The following is a 19,540-nucleotide window of genomic DNA, read 5'->3' on the forward strand; positions in this document are numbered from 1 at the left end:
AGATTGAGAAAAGATCAAACATGACATGAAATGCTAAAATTATCAAAACCTGCTGAAAAGGTGAGCAGTGGTAAATTAACGTTTTAATCAACCAGCCACCGTGGCTTTTGTAATGTTTAATAAATCGTCATTCTAATAAGTGCAAATGTTTTTCACTGGTAGGCTTTGATGAAATGCCAAGAAGACTACAAAACAACTAAAATCATGATATGCGCTTCATTGGTAAGATCTGTTTGAAAACAAAGCTTTGAAATTACTCCCTCTTTGGTCAGAGATCAGAAGGATGATTGGAGTTTAAAAGGATACTAACTATTCAGATGGGTTAGGAATCTAGACCGTCAGCCAATCAGGTCTTAGCAATGATGTGTTTACTGATTGTTTTCATAACCAATCAGACTAGACATTTCCAAGCCAGGGAATTTAATTATTTAAAAATATATATTTCCGGATGGATCAATCATAGAAACGATTCTTTGAAGAACAACTTTCAGTGAGTTTAGTTCAGCTGTTGTATTCGAGCAAAACCCAAATATGCTTGTTTTACTCTGTTTAAAAAAAAAGTGTAAACAGACTTAAGCTTACAGCTTTATTAACAAATTAGATCTGTTGTGGGTTTCAAAGTTTACATTCTCTAACATCTCCAGAGATATCTTGTTGGCTTGTTCTTTAGGGTTCTTTCACCAAGCAGTAACTCAGAGGTGAAGACTTGGCAATTATCATGTTTCAGTTTTGTATTGTTTATATATTTTTACACTTCACAGTAATAAAATAAATCCCCTCAAACGTGTTGAGTATGATGTGTGGGGAAGTGGAACAAATCCTAGTTTGAATGTAAACAGAATGGCCATGGGCTCAACATTTGACATGAAGATGATGATGGGTGTGTCGAGTCGAGTTGATATGAAACCTAAAAACGTTGACTCATCTTGCTCCTCCGTTGTGAGGTCAGCTGACTGTGGTGTGTCTGGGAACCGGTCGTCATGGTCCAGGCCAGCTTAGTTTTTACTGCCAGCTTGCCATCCCGGCTGCTAAGGCTTTTTCACTACCAGTCTACAGCTGACATTCTTTTTAGCATATGTTTGTCTCGAAGCTCATTCAGCCTCTGTGTTTGTTTTTGGGTCCCACTTGTGTACTTTCTGACAATTTGAACAGTTTAGGCTACTAATTTCCAGCACCCTTAGTTAAGTAAATAAAATAATGTGTAGCCTAGGGTCAGCTGGACACTGTTGGAAAGGGGCTGCATACTTATAAACATGTACAGATATGCATACTGTATATACCTAGTGCCCTGGTTTATATGCTCAAAAAGCTCATTTCTAAAAGATCCTGAGCAAAAATGTGTTAATCCACCTGATGGGTATGGTATATCAATAAGCAGTTTAAACAGCATGATAATTGCACATGTGGACCTTCTGCTGGTGACAATAAAATTCCACTCTAAGGTGTGTAGATTTGTCACACAACACAATGTCATAGGAGTCTCGAGCTTTGAGGGAATGTGTACATCCAATGTATACAGTGCTAAATTGGAATTGGTTGACTACTGGTGTAGAATCCACCCATTAAATACATGCTGGTTTTTGTTTAGAAGGGTGTTCCGGGTGAAGGTGGGGGAGGTCCATGGAGTTTGAGGTTACTAATGGCACACCGCAGGGGAGTGTGGTCAGCCCAGTGTTGTTTGAGGTGATTATCATTGACGTGTTTGGGGCAGAGGGTCCAGGGATGGGAGTGGCTTTGTATGCAGATGATGGGGCAATGTGGAAAAGAGGAAGGAATGTGTACTGGGTGATGAAGAAAATACAGGAAGCAGTTATAGGGGTGGAGTTGTGGTCATTGACTTGGGGGTGCAGAATGTCAGTGGCCAAGTCGTGTTTTATGTTGTATTCTAGGAGAAAGGTTGAAGGGGTGAGATTGTGTCTATATGGGCAGGGATTGGTGTGGTTTGATGATAAGTTGACCTGGAGGACCCATGTGCAGTATATTACTGTGAGATGTCGAAGGGCTATGAACCTTATGCGGGCAGTAGTAGGGTATGATTGGGGAGCAGATAGAGGTACGCTGGTGTGTATGTATCAGATGCTGATTAGGTACATTTTACACTATGGGTGTTTTGTTTATGGGTATGCAGCTAAATCAGTGTTGAAATGCCAAGATGTGGTCCAGGTGACTGCGTTACGGCTGTGTGTTGAAATGTTTAGATGTGGTCCAGGTGACTGCGTTACGGCAGTGTGTTGAAATGTCTAGATGTGGTCCAGGTGACTGCGTTACGGCAGTGTGTTGAAATGTTTAGATGTGGTCCAGGTGACTGCGTTACGGCAGTGTGTTGAAATGTTTAGATGTGGTCCAGGTGACTGCGTTACGGCTGTATGTAGGTGCGTTTAAGACAACATCGGTTGAGGCCTTGCAAGTGGAAGTTGGGGAGATGCCACTGGAGATGAGGCGGGATAAACTGGCACTGGCGTATAGGGCCAGATTAAAGGGGAAGGGTGAAGGGGCATCCAGAAGTCAAGGCTGTGGCTGACTGCTGGGAGAGGGAAGTGGGCAAGGTAAAGGTGTTTGGGTGGGTGATTGGGAAGTTGGTGGAGGAGTATGGATTGAGTGAGAGGGAAGTGGGGCCTACAGTCACTCTGGGTGATGTTCCACATTGGTTGTTTCCAAAGCCAGGGGTGGATGTCAGTTTGTTAGAGGGAAATAAGGAGAGGGACGAGGGGTGCATGGATCGATGTGTGGAAAGGTATGTTGGTGAGGGGTACGACACGTTTCTCCAGATATATACAGATGGCTCAAAGGATCTGGAGAGTGGAAGAGTTGGTGTGGGGGTGTATGTACCGGGGTAGGTGTTGACTGTTGGCAGAGGGTATTATGGGCTGCAGCGGACAGTGAGGGTAGGCGGTGAGGAATATGGGGTGTAGGAGAGAAGAGGTGATGTGGTGTCGACTATGGTTAGGGCATACAGGACTGAACGCATCATTGAAGGTCATAGGTAAGCATGAAACAGGGCTGTGTGAAGGGTGTTGAGTGGAGGAAACGGTTGAACATGTGTTGATGTATTGTGAACAGTATGATGTTGAGAGGGAAAGGTTGTATTAGAAGGTTAGAGGGGAGGGGAGGAAGTGGGATGTAGAGGGGTTGCTGGGGGGCGGGAAGGGGAGTGGGATGGCTAAGGCTGTATGTCGATTTCTCAGGGCGCCAAGTCTGAGGGGGGGATTTAGGAAAGGCAGTTTGTGAGCGGTCTCAACCTCCGGTACGGTAGGTGGCGGTATATGCACCTTCAATGGATGCGATCAGCCATCCAAGAAGAACTAGTGGAGTCGTGTTCAAAGGGTAAATTTGAAAACACTGAAAAGAATAATCATACAAGTTATTACAAGCGCACGATTAACATCATAAATGCGCACTGAAACAACTTATACTACCTTAGTAGGTAGTTAGCTACACAAAGCTATACAGCTATGTACTGGCTAGACGGGTAGGTCCAGGTGTATAGTTAGCTAGCTAGATTGATTTTCTGTAGCTGTCTTGCAAACTGCTGCTAGATGTCGAGCTTAATCATTTTAAGCGGAATTGTATTTGGACTGTAATATAACGAGTATTATGCTAGTTAGAGTCCAGGTTTGTTGCATTTTTAGTTTGTGGATGTGTTTTTGATGCTCTACCTACACAAACTGCTAGCGAGTTCTGTATCTAGCTAACATAGTCCGTTAACCCATTCAGTGAATGGACGCTAGAGGACGTCCCCCGCAAGAAAGCCTTTCTTTAAGATTTCCATTTGTCTACTCTAAAAACTTTACAATATGAAACTACTGTGGACACGTTGGATAGTTGCTTGGTTAAACACCATTTTGAAAAGGGCCAAATTTACTTTGACAATGTAAATGTTCTTTAAAGCTGGCTTAGGATATTTGGAATGGCTCTTTAATGGGCTGCAGAGCTGACACTACCGCTCATCTCCTGAAGCAGCTGCCCCTGAGCCATGACCCTATTCCCTGGCAAGATGACTGCAAATGTCACAACGCCCTAAACAGGTGTTCTATCAGTGATGTGAGGCTAGAGATGCTAGCGTTGTAACGGGTTGTTATTTTCTTACAGCCCTTCTCTCAAGTGTTTAGCTGCAGATTGAGTGAATCCAAAATGAATCCGCTCAGTCCAGAGAAGGAAGCGTTGATGGATGAAATTGAAAAAAGCTTATGGGATTTAACCGAGGATCATTTGTCTCACCTGTGCGAACGCAGTGGAATAGATGGTTCGGAAGTTAAAGGGATGAATCGTCGCTTGTTAAGGCGTAAGATCATGGAGGAAATGTGGGATCATGCAGAGTCGCTGAAGTCAGACGAACATGGAATGTCTTGGCTACTGCAACTGAAAGAGGACATCGGACAGCTACAGGAGAATGGTAGCAGTGCAACAAAGAGTCCCAGGATGACTGAAGAAGATGACGATGATAATAAAGATGTAGACTGTGAGGAACAAAAAAATGAAAAGGCAGAGGCTGGGTTTCCTGGCAACGCGGTGAAGTTGGCGCAAGTGAGTCCCAGCCAATGTGGTGGCGACAATGAATATGATGATGCTGTTGCAGACTGCAACATGGAGAACAGGGAGTGGTTGCCCAGCAGTGAACTGGAGCCCAAAACCAGTGATGATGATTCAGACCATGAGGAAATATCTGACGATGAGGACAGTGATTGGATGCCGAGCGATGCAGAGTGGGAGGCGGCGTCATCTCCAGTGAGAAACACAACAGAGCAGGGAGAGAGTGATGTGAGTATCGTCTCAGTCTTTAAGTGCTGTATATCAATAGTCCTTCCTTGATCACTCTCATCACTGAAATCTTGTTGAGTAATGAAAGAGTTTTTCAACATCAGATACGTTTTTTTTTATTCTGTCTGCGTTTGTTTATTTCCAGGACACGTCTTCTCTGTCCCCCTCTGCCCTCCTAGAGACCCCAGGTTGTGCCTCTCCTAGGACGGCCTTACTGCTGGGTCTGAAGAGGGTGTCTGTGCACCTGGTCGACTGCAGGAAAATGCTGGGGCAGAGTGAACAGATTGTACCGAAGACAACGCACTCTGATAATAGTTCCTGCATCTTGTCCAATGCTGAACAGCACAACATAACTGTGTCAGAAAATAAGTCAGGATCTCATATCTGTGATCACTGTGGAAAGGATTTTGTTTCAACAACCAATTTGAAAACACACTTACTATATCTGAGTGGAGAGAGAAGTCATGTGTGCTCTCTCTGTGGAAAAAGATTTGTTCAGACTAGCTGTTTGAAGAGACACATGAGAACTCATACTGGGGAGAAATTGTACGTTTGCCCTTGTTGTGGGAAAGCTTGTAGTGATTCTGGAAATCTGAAGAGACACATCAGAAAAACTCACTCAGGGGAGAAAGTTGTTGTGAAGAGGAAGGCCTATCAGAGGAGCGTCCCTAATGTTAAAGAAGGACTGGAATCCAACTCTGGTGACAGCTTGCATATCTGTGACCACTGTGGGAAAAGTTTTATAACGGCAAGAAATCTAAAACAACACCAACAATACCTGCAGAGAAGGCAAGAAAATGTAACGGCGGGAAAAAGTCATGTGTGCTCTGAATGCGGAAAGGGCTTTGATCAAGCAGGCTCTCTTAAGAGACACCTGAGAATACATACCGGAGAGAAACCATATGTTTGCCCTCAATGTGGAAAAGCTTTTAATGATTCTGGAAACCTGAAGAAACACATGAGATTTCACACGGGTAAACCACGCACAGCTAAACATTATCCCTGCTCTGAATGTGGGAAGCAACTCAATGGGAAGCAAAGCCTTAAACATCACCAGAAGATTTTTCACACTGAACACCCTTATCGCTGTGGTCATTGCAAGATGAGTTTTGTAAGTGCAACAAGACTGGAAACGCACACAAAAACCAGACATCCGGCAACTGATCCCTTGCTGAATCCCCACGTGTGCTCGGAATGCGGACGGGGATTCCCTGTAGCTGCCAATCTTAAAAGACACCTGAGAATTCATACAGGGGAGAAACCATATGTATGCAGTCAGTGTGGGAACAGTTACAGCGATGGTGGAAATTTTCAGAAACATATGAGATCGCACACAGGAGAGAAACCTTACCACTGCTCACTGTGCAGCATGAAGTTTTGTCAAACTAGTGCATTAAAATGGCACCACCGGAAGAACCACAAGGGGGAGACACTAGGTCCCATCCGTAAGCATCAAGAGCCTCTTCAATGCCCCCACTGCGAGGATAAGTTGTCTACGAAGGCTTTTCTAAAGGATCACCTGCAGAAGACACACAATGGTGTTCATAGCCGATTCCAGTGCCCACAGTGTGACAAGACTTTTTCCAATAAAACTAACTTGCGCGTTCATCAGAGGCAGCACACTGGAGAGAGACCTTTCCTTTGCCCTCAATGTGGGAAGAGTTTTTCTCTGTCTGGGAGCTTAACACTTCATCTCAGGATCCACGCCGGTGAGAAGCCTTACGGTTGTACTTTCTGTGACAAGAGATTCATAAGTAAAAGCCAGTGCACAAGTCACTTGAGAATCCACACGGGAGAGAAGCCGTACCGATGTGCCGATTGTGGGAGATGTTTCACTGATGGAAATGTACTGAAAAACCATCTTCGGACCCACACAGGAGAGAGACCGTTCCATTGCCGTCTGTGTAGTAAAGCTTTTGCCCAGTTGAGCAGTCTGAGGAAGCACCAGGACACCCACAGACCTACTCTGCCCGCCTCCTTCCCATGTCCCTATCCGCAACAGAGTCCATGGTGATCTGACTAGATTTAACCTGTCTAACCCCGTACAGAAAGGGAAGGGTTAATTTAGAGTTTTATTGTTTTTGCTTAGATACAGCAGCCATACATTAAGTCTACATCCCCTTGTACTTTTCTTCACATGGTGTTTTCATTGCAGTCGTGTGTTGGAGGACGAAGCCAGGGGCTGCAGCATGTCTCCTGTACTGGAACACTGTCCTGCACTCTGTCTATCCCAAATGCTTGGATATGTTCTGGCAGCAAAGAGTAAAAAAAGTTTGTAATTACAAATCGTGACTTTCGCATTCCATTTGAATAAAAGTAATATTCTGAAATGAACAGAACTGTCTTCAATTACACATTTTATTATATTAAATATTGGTATATCTGCCATCAATAAATTCAACCCAATAAATCTGTATTTGCCCTAAACCAAACATGACGGGCATTCTCTACAAATCTGTCGTCCTGTTCTTGAGCTACTATAGAAATGCCTAATCCAAAAAGTGCCTTATGCACTTGTGGAGTTCTAAACAGATTTTGTATGTATATGGAATAATATGAAACCTCCACAAGTCCGTCATTAAGCAGCAATTAGCGGACTGCATACACCATTCATATCCTGTTAGATTTTCTGTAGCCTGCAAGAAAGGCTGTGATCCTGTGTGTATAACATGGAAAATAGAATGGTGAACTGCATTTTTAAGTCAGTGGTGCTCATGTTACCTACACCAGCTGGGTGATGACGATTAAACCTTATCAGCCAATTAAATGAATTGCTTCTATATCAATATGGCTTCAATATGAATAAGGCCTCAATGGGGGCTGCCCCTGTAGATGCAGGCTTGACAATGGCGTGGATACCCAAATGTGATCTCTACTGTGATCTACCCCGAGATTGTCGAGTTGACATTGAAACCCGGGAGTTGTTGTATTTTATCGGTTTCAAAGGCGGTTTTGAATGTATGGCTGTACAATACCGATTGATGTTAATACAAATTGTGACATTGGGCTAATGCGGTGTTGGAGTCATTTTAACGGTTTTTACCTAGATTAAGATCTTAAGCGTGACAAATAAAACTATATTGTTATTGGTGGTTATTGATCCTTAATGAGCTGAAAAAATGTGTAATTGTATCTAACAGATGTAATGACTAAAAAGACATAGTAGTGTGTATTTAAGGTTAACTGCCTTGTTCAGGTTGCTCCGAGTTAATACGAAGCCCCTTTCGTTTGCTTGTCCAACGTTCTTTATCATAAGCTACCCTGCCACCTCGGTTCTTGTTTTGGGTGTACATCGGTTACGTGACTAAACTGTAATTTCAAAGGGAATGGAACAATGTTACCAACAATTCAGTTCCGTTAACATGCCCACAGATTCGTTGAAAGAACTGGTCATCGCGATTCGCGTACGGCTTATATTTTGTAGTAGCGAAGAGAGATCAAGTTTCAAAAAAAACGTCACCACGCCGGAACTGTAAGGGATAAGGTTATAAACGACTTCAGTAGTAGCAGCGGGTTGCTACATTGTATTATTATTTTTTTTGCAGGGATGGAGGTGACTCGACAAAGCAAGTTACCTATATATGCACCCTTATAGACAATGCACACCCATTCTATCATAATGACAATTTGTGAAACATTTGTTTTCATTTCTTAGCAATGAATTGGAAAAGTGATTCCGCTTGAGAGACTGCGGATGCTAACCTGCTAGCTTGTATTAGCCTACTCGATTGAGTGAACCGCAAAGGCATGTTGGCTCATTGTTGTTGTTTTTATTCCAGATTTTAAAGACAGTTTAACGACTGTGTATAGCGCCATAGAAGAAGCAGATTTTCTTGCTATCGATGGAGAATTTTCAGGTAAGCCCTTATTTAGCTAGGTAACAAACATAAGGTATTCGCCTAGAAATAATTTTAGCTACATCGTGGCTAGGTAGGCAATCGTCTCCGTGGTCACGAATCCATACGCTCTGGGCTTCGATCGGACACCTCTTTTTCTACTTAAGTCATATGACACTAATACACCACTCAACCTCCACAGGTATTAGTGATGGGCCGAACGTCAGCGCTTTAACTAACGGTTTGGATACGCCAGAGGAGCGGTACATGAAGCTAAAGAAGGTAACGGTGTGGAGTCTGTTACTAGTTAGATGTAACTATAAATGGATATTATTAATATAGCTGGGCAGCTAGTACTGCCGTTTTTCTCGATTTTCTTGACTGCAGTTGAGTAGTTGTATCGCAGCACATGAAGGCAACTCGAGGGACACAATATGAACATGTGCCTGCCTGTCACGTGCTTCAGTACAGATACCTTCCTCCAACAAACTTTTTTTTCTCTCTCGCACAATGCCGCAGCACTCCATGGACTTCCTGCTGTTTCAGTTTGGACTGTGCACGTTCACATATGACGAAGCAGCGTCTGAGTGAGTTGAACTTCTCTGGTATTAGATGTGATGTGATTGGATGTGACCTTGCCACTGCAAACATCACTTGGCCAAGGAAACCTTGGGGCAAACGGTTAAGGCCTTGCTGTGTCAACAGTTGGTGCTTCTGTGGCCCGTTTTCAGTTTATACCTGGAAAATGGAAAAACATACCAGCCTAAATGTCCACTGCCACTCACACTAGATTTGATAATCTTTAGTGATTATATAACTGCAACCATTTCCTTGTTTGCCTGAAGTCATGGCCGTTCTCTGAATTTCATACTCTTTCATTGCGTGATGTCTTTATTTCTTCCCGGCTTTCTCGTGCAGTGGGTTTTGAGGAAAGCTGACAAAAGTATCATTTTTTTTTGGACAAAAGTCTTGGAGCAACAGGAACAAAGTGGTTGCGTTTCACAAAAGCATAGTTGTAAAACTAAGGGAACTTGAGCAAACCGAAAGGTGCAACTTTATACAGGACAAAAGCAGGCTGGTTTCTCACTTCCCAGGTATAGCTGGAAAAACGGCTCGATTGCAGTTGGATGTCCATTGTGCCCATGACCCCGTGCCTCCACACGAACGGAGCAGATCCGGGACCTGCCCTCTTACTCAGCTCTCTCCCTGTCTGTTCTTGTCCCCACAGGTACGTCATTAAGACTTTTAATTTTTATATATTCCCCAAGCCGTTCAACAGAACCTCGCCGGACATAAAGTTCATCTGTCAGGTAAGGTGGTGACGGGGATGGAGGATTAAAGAGACTGGTATAGGGGCAGGGATGATGACTTTAGTAATTATGGTGTTTTGTTTGTAAACAGAGTTCCAGCATTGATTTTTTGGCCAGTCAGGGTTTTGACTTCAACAAAGTGTTCCGTCACGGTGAGTGGCTTTCTGTCGGGGTTGACAAAAAAAAAAGTAATGCGTCTCGGTCCAAAAAATGTTTTATTTAACGCCAACCTAGCTATAGGGCACAATCGCTGAGCATTTCCATTTCCTGGTTGCCATAGGGATCCCGTACCTGAACCAGGAAGAGGAAGTGCAGCTGAGAGAGCAGTATGAGGAGAGGCGGAATCAGAGTAACGGTTCTGGAACGACCTCCTACATCTCCCCAAACGCCAACAAGGGTCTTGGCGGCGTGCCGGAGGAGCACAGGGATTACATTAAGCGTGTGATGTGAGTTCAGGCACACAAGGAAATGCATCAGAGCACATCAGCGTAATTTAATTGGTTTGGAACTCTAAGCTCCTTCCCTTTTTTTCAGGGCAGTCAGTTGGCCTTGATTTATCCAGCCCCAGAGTGGGTCAGTTTGGGACATGAACGTTGAATGTTTGATTGTCATTGAGCTTGGTGCGACCAGTTCCATGCTAATCTGATTGTGTGTTGGCCAGATCCACAAACTCTCGTTTGCTTAAGGTCCTTTTTTTTTTTTTACCGCAAGAATGCAGTCCTCAATGAGCACTATTAACGTAAACTGAAATTCTAAAACTAGCATGATTTGTCTGACACAACTGAGCTAATTTAGATGAGCCAGGCAGTAAACACAATATGACATGAAAGAACACGGTTTAATATCTTTCACCAAAAGCATAAAAAAAATAGTTTTGATCACGTGGATGTGAAGATGTTGGACAACATACTGTTCACAAAGGAACTAGTCCTGGTTAGTTCATTGAATTTCATTTTGGAAAGGACGCATCTTTCTCTGAAAGTACGATGAGATTTTATCAAGATCATGTTATGTGTTTAGTCCACCAAGACCCTCCTGATCTCCGTAAGGCTCCTGGTAACCGCTAGAATAAAAGGAACACCAGCGTGGTGTGTCAGTCTGGTTTTGGGCTCTTCATTCACACACGCTTCGTGGTCCCTGGCGTATGTTAAGTCGTCCTCCATCTTGTGCCCTACAGAGAGAAGGTGGAGTCTCTGTTCACTACCTCAGAGAAGACGGTGGATCTGGATCCTTGCACCGGGTAAAGGACATGTCTCCCATGGTTTCCCACCCCCTCCATGGTTTCCCACCCCCTCCATGGTTTCCCACCCCCTCCATGGTTTCCCACCCCCTCCATGGTTTCCCACCCCCTCCATGGATCCCCTCCCCCTCCATGGTTTCCCACCCCCTCCATGGTTTCCCACCCCCTCCATGGAACCCCACCCCCTCCATGGAACCCCACCCCCTCCATGGAACCCCACCCCCTCCATGGAACCCCACCCCCTCCATGGAACCCCACCCCCTCCATGGATCCCCACCCCCTCCATGGATCCCCACCCCCTCCATGGTGCAGAATTGCCGTACCTTCTTGGGGATTAGCCTGTAGCTTTGCCAGACGTTCTGTGGTGGTGTGGAATGGTACACTGTGCATTCACACTGTGGGAGTTCCCAGCTTATCACCTCTGCTCTCCGTCCTAGGTTTCAGAGGAAGCTCATCTATCAGACACTCAACTGGAAGTGAGTGAAGATTCAGAGGCTGTGTTTGGTCTCATTTTCGTGCTACAGTGTGTAGCGGTATTGAGGTGTAACATATCGGTTTATCCATATGTTTAATGTTGACATTTAAGGTGATATTGCTCTGACCTCAGGTTTCCTAAGGGGCTGCACGTGGAGACTTTGGAGACAGACAAGGTACATATGATCTCCCATCTCTCCTCTGGGGCTCAGTCTTTCAGTATGTCTTTCTGTTCCAGAGCTAGCCACGCCTTGTTCAACCTGTGGACATTTCCTGTGTCTTTGTGATGTATTCCAGAAGGAACGCTACATTCAGATCAGTAAGGTGGACGATGAGGAGAGGAAGAGGAGAGAAAGGCAAAAACAGGAGAGGGAACAGGTGGGTTTCTGTCTCCACCAACCTCTAAAATAAACAACGTAAAATATTAAAGAGCATTTCTCTTTTGCAGTGGTCAAAAATCTCTAAACAGCCAACTAATGAACAGTGCCGAAGTTCCCGCTACAATCTTTAAAAAGCAAAGATTTCATGTATTTTAGAAATGTTCCCAACTTTTACCCTGCCGAACAAACCATATCAGGAGGTCTGCTTTTAAATGTGGGACACAAGGAATCTTGTCTTAGTTTCCCTTTAGCCAGTAGTTGTTTCTCTGTGAACGTGACCCCTTTCTCTTTGAACAGGAGGAGCTGAACGACGCGGTGGGATTCTCCCGGGTCATTCACGCAATCTCCAAATCTGTGAGTTACCCATATAACAGCCATCAGCTCATTCCCCCTTTTTGTTTTGTTTATTTTTAAAGAATATTTTTGGGCGTTTTTTGCTGTGAAGTGTGAAATAATTGCTGAATGGGTGTGTTAGATTCAAGCCCATGGTGCAGCAGTACATGGGCTGTACCCCACTGTATAAAATGTTTTTTTTATATGTTTTAGGTTTCACTATTTTAGCCAACTGTCTTCTCAATTCAGCACTAAAACAGAAGTATTTGAGCGAGTGGTTTCTTCTGCTGTGATTTTGTTTCCTCCTGACCCAGGGAAAGTTGGTGGTCGGCCACAACATGCTGTTGGACGTAATGCACACGATCCATCAGTTCTACTGTGTTCTGCCGGAGGTACGTCACACAATTCGCTCTGGAATTCTGCCATCCTACCAGGCGGAATGCTCTGGAATTCTGCCATCCTACCAGGCGGAATGCTCAGGAATCTGCACGTTTCCACACATGACGCCATTTTCTTTCTCCCCCACCCCCAGGACCTGAACGACTTCAAAGAGGTCACTCAGTGTGTCTTTCCCAGGTAAATCCATACCCTGCTACACTAGTACATCTGTCTGGGCTCTTAACTGCTGCCCCCATGAGTATGTGTGGTTCTGAAGCCAGTGAACGGTGAAGCGTCTGTTCTATTCTTACTGATCTCCTTCTCTGCAGACTGTTGGACACTAAGCTCATGGCCACCACCCAACCTTTTAAGGTAGTACTTTTTTTGTATTAATTTATTTATACAGTGTCCCTGTTGTAATATTGTCCGATTACTTATTAAATGTAACACGGTAACTCTGACACCTCCAGGAGTTGATCAACAACACGTCTCTAGCAGAGCTACAGAAACAGCTGAAGGAGAGTCCGTTCAAACCCCCCAAAGTCGGTGAGGGAACTCTTATTGTTAATCCCAGGGTAAGGCGGGGAAACGGCCCCCTTCGCTCTGGAGTCAGCCAGGAAGTATTTAAACGATAACTGACCTATTCATCTTTAATCTAATGGCCCTTTTTGTATGATTTAAATGACTACAGCTGTTGGTTTCTGTGTTTAGGGACTGTTTTCAGGCATCATATACTTAATTGTGTCATGGCTTCAAAACGGTATGGTGGTGTTTAACCCTTTTATCAAATTCAATTTTTGTCCCCTGCCCCCTGCCATCTTTTCTTCCCCGGTCCCCTCACCCCCTGGTCCAGTGACAGCAGGGGGGTTTCCCAGCTATGACACTGCCCAGGAACAGCTTCACGAGGCAGGCTACGATGCCTACATCACGGGCCTTTGCTTCATCTCCATGGCCAACTACCTAGGTAAGTGGCGCGTCACTCAAAACTAGCAGGTCACTTTAAAACCGGGCGAGCGTTTCTACGGAGAACTGCTATTAATCTGTGGAAGGACGACCATTTTGGATCACTGGTGGCAACCAGCGTGTCGGTGACCGTAATCCGTTCCCGTGTCACACTTCCTCATTCTCTTGTTCTCCAGGCACTTTCCTGACGCCTCCCAAAGGCCACATCCCGGCTCGGTCCAAACTCATAGAACCTTTCTTCAACAAGTAAGATTGCAGTCGACCCCTTTAACGTGGCCTGGTGTATGTAGAACCCTTTGTCAGCTGTATGAAGCCATATGATGCTACATTGACATCTCATGTCTCTTTGCCAGACTGTTCCTAATGAGGATAATAGATATTCCCTACCTCAACATCAGTGGTCCAGACCGTGAGTAAAACCGAACCATTGCACTTCATATACGCCAGGGCTCTCCAACCCTGTTCCTGGAGAAACCTCCCTCCTGTAGGTTTTACCTCCAACCCTGTTCCTGGAGAAACCTCCCTCCTGTAGGTTTTACCTCCAACCCTGTTCCTGGAGAAACCTCCGTCCTGTAGGTTTTACCTCCAACCCTGTTCCTGGAGAAACCTCCCTCCTGTAGGTTTAACCTCCAACCAGGAGTGTTTAACCAAACTAGGGGTCATTGTCTTATCAATGGTGGCCTTTCCCTTATTTCATTCCCTTCTCTTTCCCCTCCCACCAGTCCAGCCCAAGAGGGATCATGTCCTCTATGTGACGTTTCCTAAAGAGTGGAAGACAAGTGACCTCTACCAGCTTTTCAGTGCCTTTGGTATGAGACACACACACACCAACTCTTCTGATGTAGCACGCCGTTACCAGGTGTTTGGTGCTTTCTGATGACATCTTTGATGTTCATGTCTTCCAGGTAACATCCAGGTGTCGTGGATTGATGACACGTCAGCGTTCGTGTGTCTGAGTCAGACGGACCAGGTGCAGATCGGTGAGTCCCTGGCTCGATGTCACCCCAGCCTGTCGCCTTAGGTCTCCGTGTTACTTTAACAGTGATGCTGGCACAGAAAGATCCTAAAACGAGTTATGAGTTTTACGCTAAAGATTATTCTGGTATAACATCTTTTGCCCTCTTGACTCCCTTCTGTGGGGTTTCTGGGTTTAGCGATGAACACTAGTCGCTATGCGGAGAGCTACCGTATCCAAACATATGCGGAGTACCTCCAGGGAAGACGGCACGTCAGGGAGAACCAGGCCCAGGGTTCCCAGGCCTGGGGTGAAGACGGCTGGGTTAAACCACACTACGCCCCCGTCCCCGGGACAGCCGCTGGGGATTACAGGTAGGCAGTCCGGTGTTTGCGGCTGTAACTGAAAGGCTGGTGGTGTAAAGCCCAGAGACATCGAGGCAGGCAGTGTCTGTGTCACCCCGGGTTACCGCTACAGTCTGTTAAATCTCAGGTGGGCTTTTAAAAATGTCTGTTTCTTGTCTCTATCAGGTCATCCTCAGGGAAGCGGAGCATTAGTCCCATCCAGGAGGAGCAAGCTCAGACCACACCCACGGATGGCTGGAGTGGCAACACACACACTCACACACACCCCGACCAGGGCAGCAAGAAGATAAAGACTGATGGTATGCACACACTAGAAGATGGGATGTTTGAAGTGTTACTTGTCACAGTCTGAAGTGTTACTTGTCACTTGCTACACACGACCCGTCTGACCTGCAGTGCTGCTTTGATTGGCCAACCTTAATAAGCTGCGGCCTTTTAACTGGCTGCACGTTATAAAATGTCAGTTTGGTTTTTAATAAAGTGATTAATTTGAAATGGGTGTGTGCCGTGTGTCCGACCCCTTTAACATGGCCCGGCGTATGTAGAACTCTTGGTCAGCTGTATGAAACACGTGGTGTTTGTCCTGTCATGAACGTGCTGTGTCCTGTCCAGGGCTGTGTGTACGGACATATGCTGGCGTGGTGGACAGCCGAACGTCCGAAGGATGGCTGAAGACCCAGTAAGTCCACTTTTGGCGCAGAAGCCTCCAGTTGTTCAGCGGTTCTGTGTGAAATATGGTTCAATATGTGTTGCCGGTTTGGGGGATGGTCACAGGGCCATTTGACAGCCGGGAAAATCAGATGTTCACTACTGTAGTGCAAAGAGAGATGTGACTTTGCAGCCCTGGTTTACCTGTAACACCTCAACCGTTATAAATGTGAACGTTTCCCAAGGACTCCGTGAGCCTGACGCGTCTCTCTCCCCTTTTCTAGGTCTGGATCGGACTCGTCAAGCATGAGTCCAATCCAGGAAGAGACGGCGGAAGAAACCAGTGAAACGGCAGGAGGCGCCTGGCAACAGCAGCCTTCGGCCAATCAGAGCAAGAAGGGCCGCAAGGTCAAGAAGAGGAAGACGGACGGTGAGTGGTGTCCGTTTTGAAAGCCTTCTTAAATGTGCTGCGTAGCGTTTAGTCAGTAGTACATGGAACACCCAGGAAGTACACAAAGGAAGGAGAGTTTTCACAGCAACACATTTTCAAGATGACTGTCCGTCAGTGGTGAATTTTATTCATGTCATTTTCGAATGCTCAGGTTGACCTTTGCAGGCAGTCACATGGTACATGAGCACAGAAAAGCACAAGTCCACTGACGGTTTTTCCCTCTTGTCCTCTCAGACGCGGAGACCACGTCGCTGTTCGACGTTCCTCAGGTGTGGTAGTGACGGACGTGGGCTGACGGCTCCGATCCAGGGTGCTCTCCCAACCGCCTTGATTCCTACTTTCTACCCTTGGCCCCTTGACCTCCTTCAACCACGGACGAGGCTTGGAACTGGGCCTGAACTGCTCTTATGTGACTGGCTGAGAGAATCCATATAAAAAAAAAGCCATAAGCAGCCATGACTAAGTCCTCTGCATTTGTTACGGCAGACTATTCCTTAAAAAGAAAGTCTTAAATGGAAACCCTATTCCCTGTATAGTGAGCTTTTCAGCACGGCCTGTTGGGGCGTCAGTCAAATATAGGGCACTATATAAGAAATGGTGTCCTTTGGGACACGACATCTCGTCTTCTGGTTCTCCCCCCGACCACCACTGTTAGACATTTGCTAGATGCTATTCCTGTCATGTGGCGCTGTAGACGACCGTTCTGATACAAATGGAGAGGGAACGCATATGTTCTTGACACAGCACTTCCATTATTAAGAGCAGATTTGACATGCCCCTCGGTCGCGACCTCATCGCGTGTGTGTGTGCGTTTCTGCAGCACCGAACGCCAGGTCAAACTAGTACCACCGCCGATGATATTTGCCTGTCAGTTCGACACGTTTCACACCTACAAACCCGTTTTAACCGTTAACGTCTCCCCGAAGCCCCGTTCCGTTGTGATCCCTTAAATGTCTTTGTGCTTGTAAGGCCCCAGTGCCCCTTAGCCGATTCTAGTATGATGTCGTCAGGATGCTGTAATACCATTTTAATTGTAGTTCTAAATAATTGTCCTCTTTTTAAAATGTGTAGTCATGGCCTCCCCTGGTTTTGTCGACCCCGCCAAACCATTGATGTCCATTCCCAATGGCACCCTATGCCCTGTACGTTGCACTACTTAATACGACCGCGCTGTGCGGATCCCTTTGGGCTTGGTCCAAAATGGTGTACTATTAAGGGAATAGGGTGTCGATTGTTATAGAACTAGAAAAATAAGTGGTTTTGGCGTGTGGTTGGTGTTTTCACATGGCAAGACCGTGTAGTTGTATTATTACTTTTGTAAAAGGAAAAAAAACGTTTTGTTCAAATTATTTTGATGTCTTTTCGCTGTCGTTTCTCCCTAACCCCTGCAACCGTGTCAAAGATTGTTTCAATGCTAAATGTGTTAACGCTAAGAACGCGTGTGCCGTTATTTTTTTTTTTGTATGAAAATGTAAAACAAAACATTTCCTTACGAACAGGAAAAATTAAAGAATGTTTCTTAGTACCCGGGTGTTTCGCGGTGATCCTTTGAAAATCTCCTAAACGTTATATCCATGGCAACGTTACATCACTTTACAATAGGTTACTCATGTTCTTTATTTTCAACATGAATTTGGGTTAAATACTTGCTCCATCTACAGCATTACAAACGTAAACCGTGTTTTCCAGCTCTAGGCTATAGATCTATCGACCCAGAAATCGGACAAACCGGTGTTCTGAGTGCAAAGGTTGGTGGGGGGAGGGGCTTACACAAGCACGTGTCATAAACTGAGGTACAAACAACACTAGTAGGATTTTGACAGAGTAGACATTTAAAAATACTACAATTTAGTGTTTATGCGAATGAAGGTAGTCATCTTGATTGATATTTTTATTTCGTGTAACACAGCTGGATGTAATCACACTACAGATTATTTTAGGAATCAATATAAAATGTGCTTGGCCAAAACTAAAAAAAGAGGATTTGGATAATTCAGTCATGCAATCTGACAATAGGCCTAGAGATTTCTAATGCTGAATTAAAAGCCACGTGATTCGAATTCTGAATGCTGGTTGGCTGAAAACTATGTTGTGGGACTGACCTCTTAGTTCTTATTGCAACGGTAAGTGGTTCATAATGGAAATAAGTCTGACCGATTATATTGCACAATATACCACAGCAAATGTCAATCCTTTGCGTCATGTTTCAGAACAGCCCTTTAAATTCTGCATACAAGCCACTCGCCACATTGCCTACAGTCTTACTGCTTAATTATAATAGGAGGAAAAGTGTTGGCCACACAACCTTATTGCATGATGGAACTGGGATTGGGGATCTACTGCACAACCATGTGAAAAAAATAAGCACACCCCCTGGAATGTTATTTTATTTTCCCCCAATATTTGAGCTCAGTTCCAACCATATTTAAGAAACCTATTTTTACTTTCAAACCAGCTGTGCAAAAAGTTAGTACACCCCCATCTTTACCATCCCCATGAAATGGTTTAAAGACTCAAATGATTAGAATGACTTGGGCAGGGTCCAGCCTTCTATAGAGAAAGTCTGGTTTGGTCATAACCATATGGGTGTGGTAATGCATGATGCCAAGATCAAAAGAACAATCTGAGGCCCTCAGAAGAAGGAGTATTGATGCCCATGAGTCTGGAGTTTACAAAGCCACTTCCAAGCAATTCCAAGTACATTATTACACTGTCCACTGGATCATTAAAAATTGAATACATTGAGTTATATTTCTTCCAAAAGGGGCAACACCATCTATTAGCTAGGTGTTTTGATGATTGCAAAATATAGCCTTTCAGTGTCCTTTGTTAAATTAGTTTACCTTTATCTGTCAATACTGTTGAAGTAAAGTAAAAAAAACTTTCCAGGGGGTGTACTAACCTTTTCACATGACTGTATTGCATGATGTCCCAGGAAAGGCTCAAACTGCTTGGTCTGCTCTGCTTTTAAAGCAGTAACGACGCCAGCCCTGGGACACCCTCTGCTACGGCACTTCTTCAGTCACACAAATTCCTGGAATAGCTGGAAATGTCCTAGTTCTTCCATTGCCTGCATTCTCACCCAAAGTCACTCATTGAGAATGTTTAGGGATGCTTCCGCTCAAAGGATGCATATCTGTATCCCCAGTCATGTGAAATCCATAGATTTGTGCCTAAAGGACTTATTTCAATTGACCAATTTTCATTGGCATGTAATTATATGTAGAATTATTGAAATTACACCGATCAGCCATAACATTGACCACTGACAGGTGAAGTGAATAACACTTATAATCTCATTATCAAGGCACCTGTCAGTGGGTGGGATATATTAGGCAGCAAGTGAACAGTCTGTCCTCAGAGTTAATGTGTTAGAAGCAGGAAAAATTGGCAAACGTAAGGATCTGAGTGACTTTGACAAGGGCCAAATTGTGATGGCTAGACGACTG

General features: G+C 44.8%; 2 protein-coding genes across 6 annotated transcripts; both read left to right on the top strand.

The window, feature by feature from the left end:
• The first annotated feature begins 160 nt into the window (after positions 1–160).
• LOC114828641 (oocyte zinc finger protein XlCOF6-like) lies at positions 161–7,344 on the top strand. Of its 5 annotated transcripts, none has more exons than XM_034294354.1 (3): positions 161–222; positions 4,233–4,758; positions 4,904–7,343. In XM_034294354.1, the coding sequence occupies exons 2-3, from the start codon at positions 4,261–4,263 to the stop codon at positions 6,770–6,772; spliced, it is 2,367 nt and encodes a 788-aa protein (XP_034150245.1). In that variant the 5' UTR covers positions 161–222; positions 4,233–4,260; the 3' UTR covers positions 6,773–7,343. The 5 variants fall into 5 exon arrangements, with proteins under 5 accessions (XP_034150245.1, XP_034150242.1, XP_034150243.1 ...); XM_034294351.1 differs by having other exon boundaries at positions 169–222; positions 4,090–4,758; positions 4,904–7,344; XM_034294352.1 differs by lacking the exon at positions 161–222 and adding an exon at positions 3,246–3,324 and having other exon boundaries at positions 4,090–4,758.
• Positions 7,345–8,122: 778 nt separating this feature from the next.
• Positions 8,123–16,533, top strand: parn (poly(A)-specific ribonuclease (deadenylation nuclease)). The gene is made up of 26 exons (XM_010903404.5): positions 8,123–8,324; positions 8,538–8,615; positions 8,797–8,876; positions 9,114–9,181; positions 9,823–9,904; positions 9,996–10,056; positions 10,185–10,350; positions 11,082–11,144; positions 11,582–11,620; positions 11,752–11,794; positions 11,916–11,996; positions 12,296–12,352; positions 12,646–12,723; positions 12,864–12,907; positions 13,039–13,081; positions 13,180–13,255; positions 13,563–13,673; positions 13,849–13,918; positions 14,026–14,081; positions 14,395–14,481; positions 14,578–14,652; positions 14,827–15,001; positions 15,158–15,291; positions 15,605–15,671; positions 15,925–16,070; positions 16,326–16,533. Exons 1-26 carry the CDS (start codon positions 8,306–8,308, stop codon positions 16,367–16,369), a joined length of 2,043 nt encoding a protein of 680 aa, XP_010901706.2. The 5' UTR covers positions 8,123–8,305; the 3' UTR covers positions 16,370–16,533.
• Positions 16,534–19,540: the final 3,007 nt, after the last annotated feature.

Source organism: Esox lucius, chromosome 9 (assembly GCF_011004845.1).
Source record: "Esox lucius isolate fEsoLuc1 chromosome 9, fEsoLuc1.pri, whole genome shotgun sequence".
Classification (NCBI taxonomy): Eukaryota; Metazoa; Chordata; class Actinopteri; order Esociformes; family Esocidae; genus Esox; species Esox lucius.

What these genes read in the sequence shown, in the direction of transcription:
- LOC114828641 (XM_034294351.1), top strand. Translation starts at nt 169, where the DNA reads ATGAAATGCCAAGAAGACTACAAAACAACTAAAATCATGATATGCGCT. An exon ending in TCATGATATGCGCTTCATTG is followed by an intron (nt 223 to 4,089) that starts GTAAGATCTGTT and finishes ATTTTCTTACAG; the next exon opens with CCCTTCTCTCAAGTGTTTAG. An exon ending in CAGAGCAGGGAGAGAGTGAT is followed by an intron (nt 4,759 to 4,903) that starts GTGAGTATCGTC and finishes GTTTATTTCCAG; the next exon opens with GACACGTCTTCTCTGTCCCC.
- parn (XM_010903404.5), top strand. An exon ending in TATGACGAAGCAGCGTCTGA is followed by an intron (nt 9,182 to 9,822) that starts GTGAGTTGAACT and finishes TTGTCCCCACAG; the next exon opens with GTACGTCATTAAGACTTTTA. An exon ending in TATCAGACACTCAACTGGAA is followed by an intron (nt 11,621 to 11,751) that starts GTGAGTGAAGAT and finishes CTCTGACCTCAG; the next exon opens with GTTTCCTAAGGGGCTGCACG.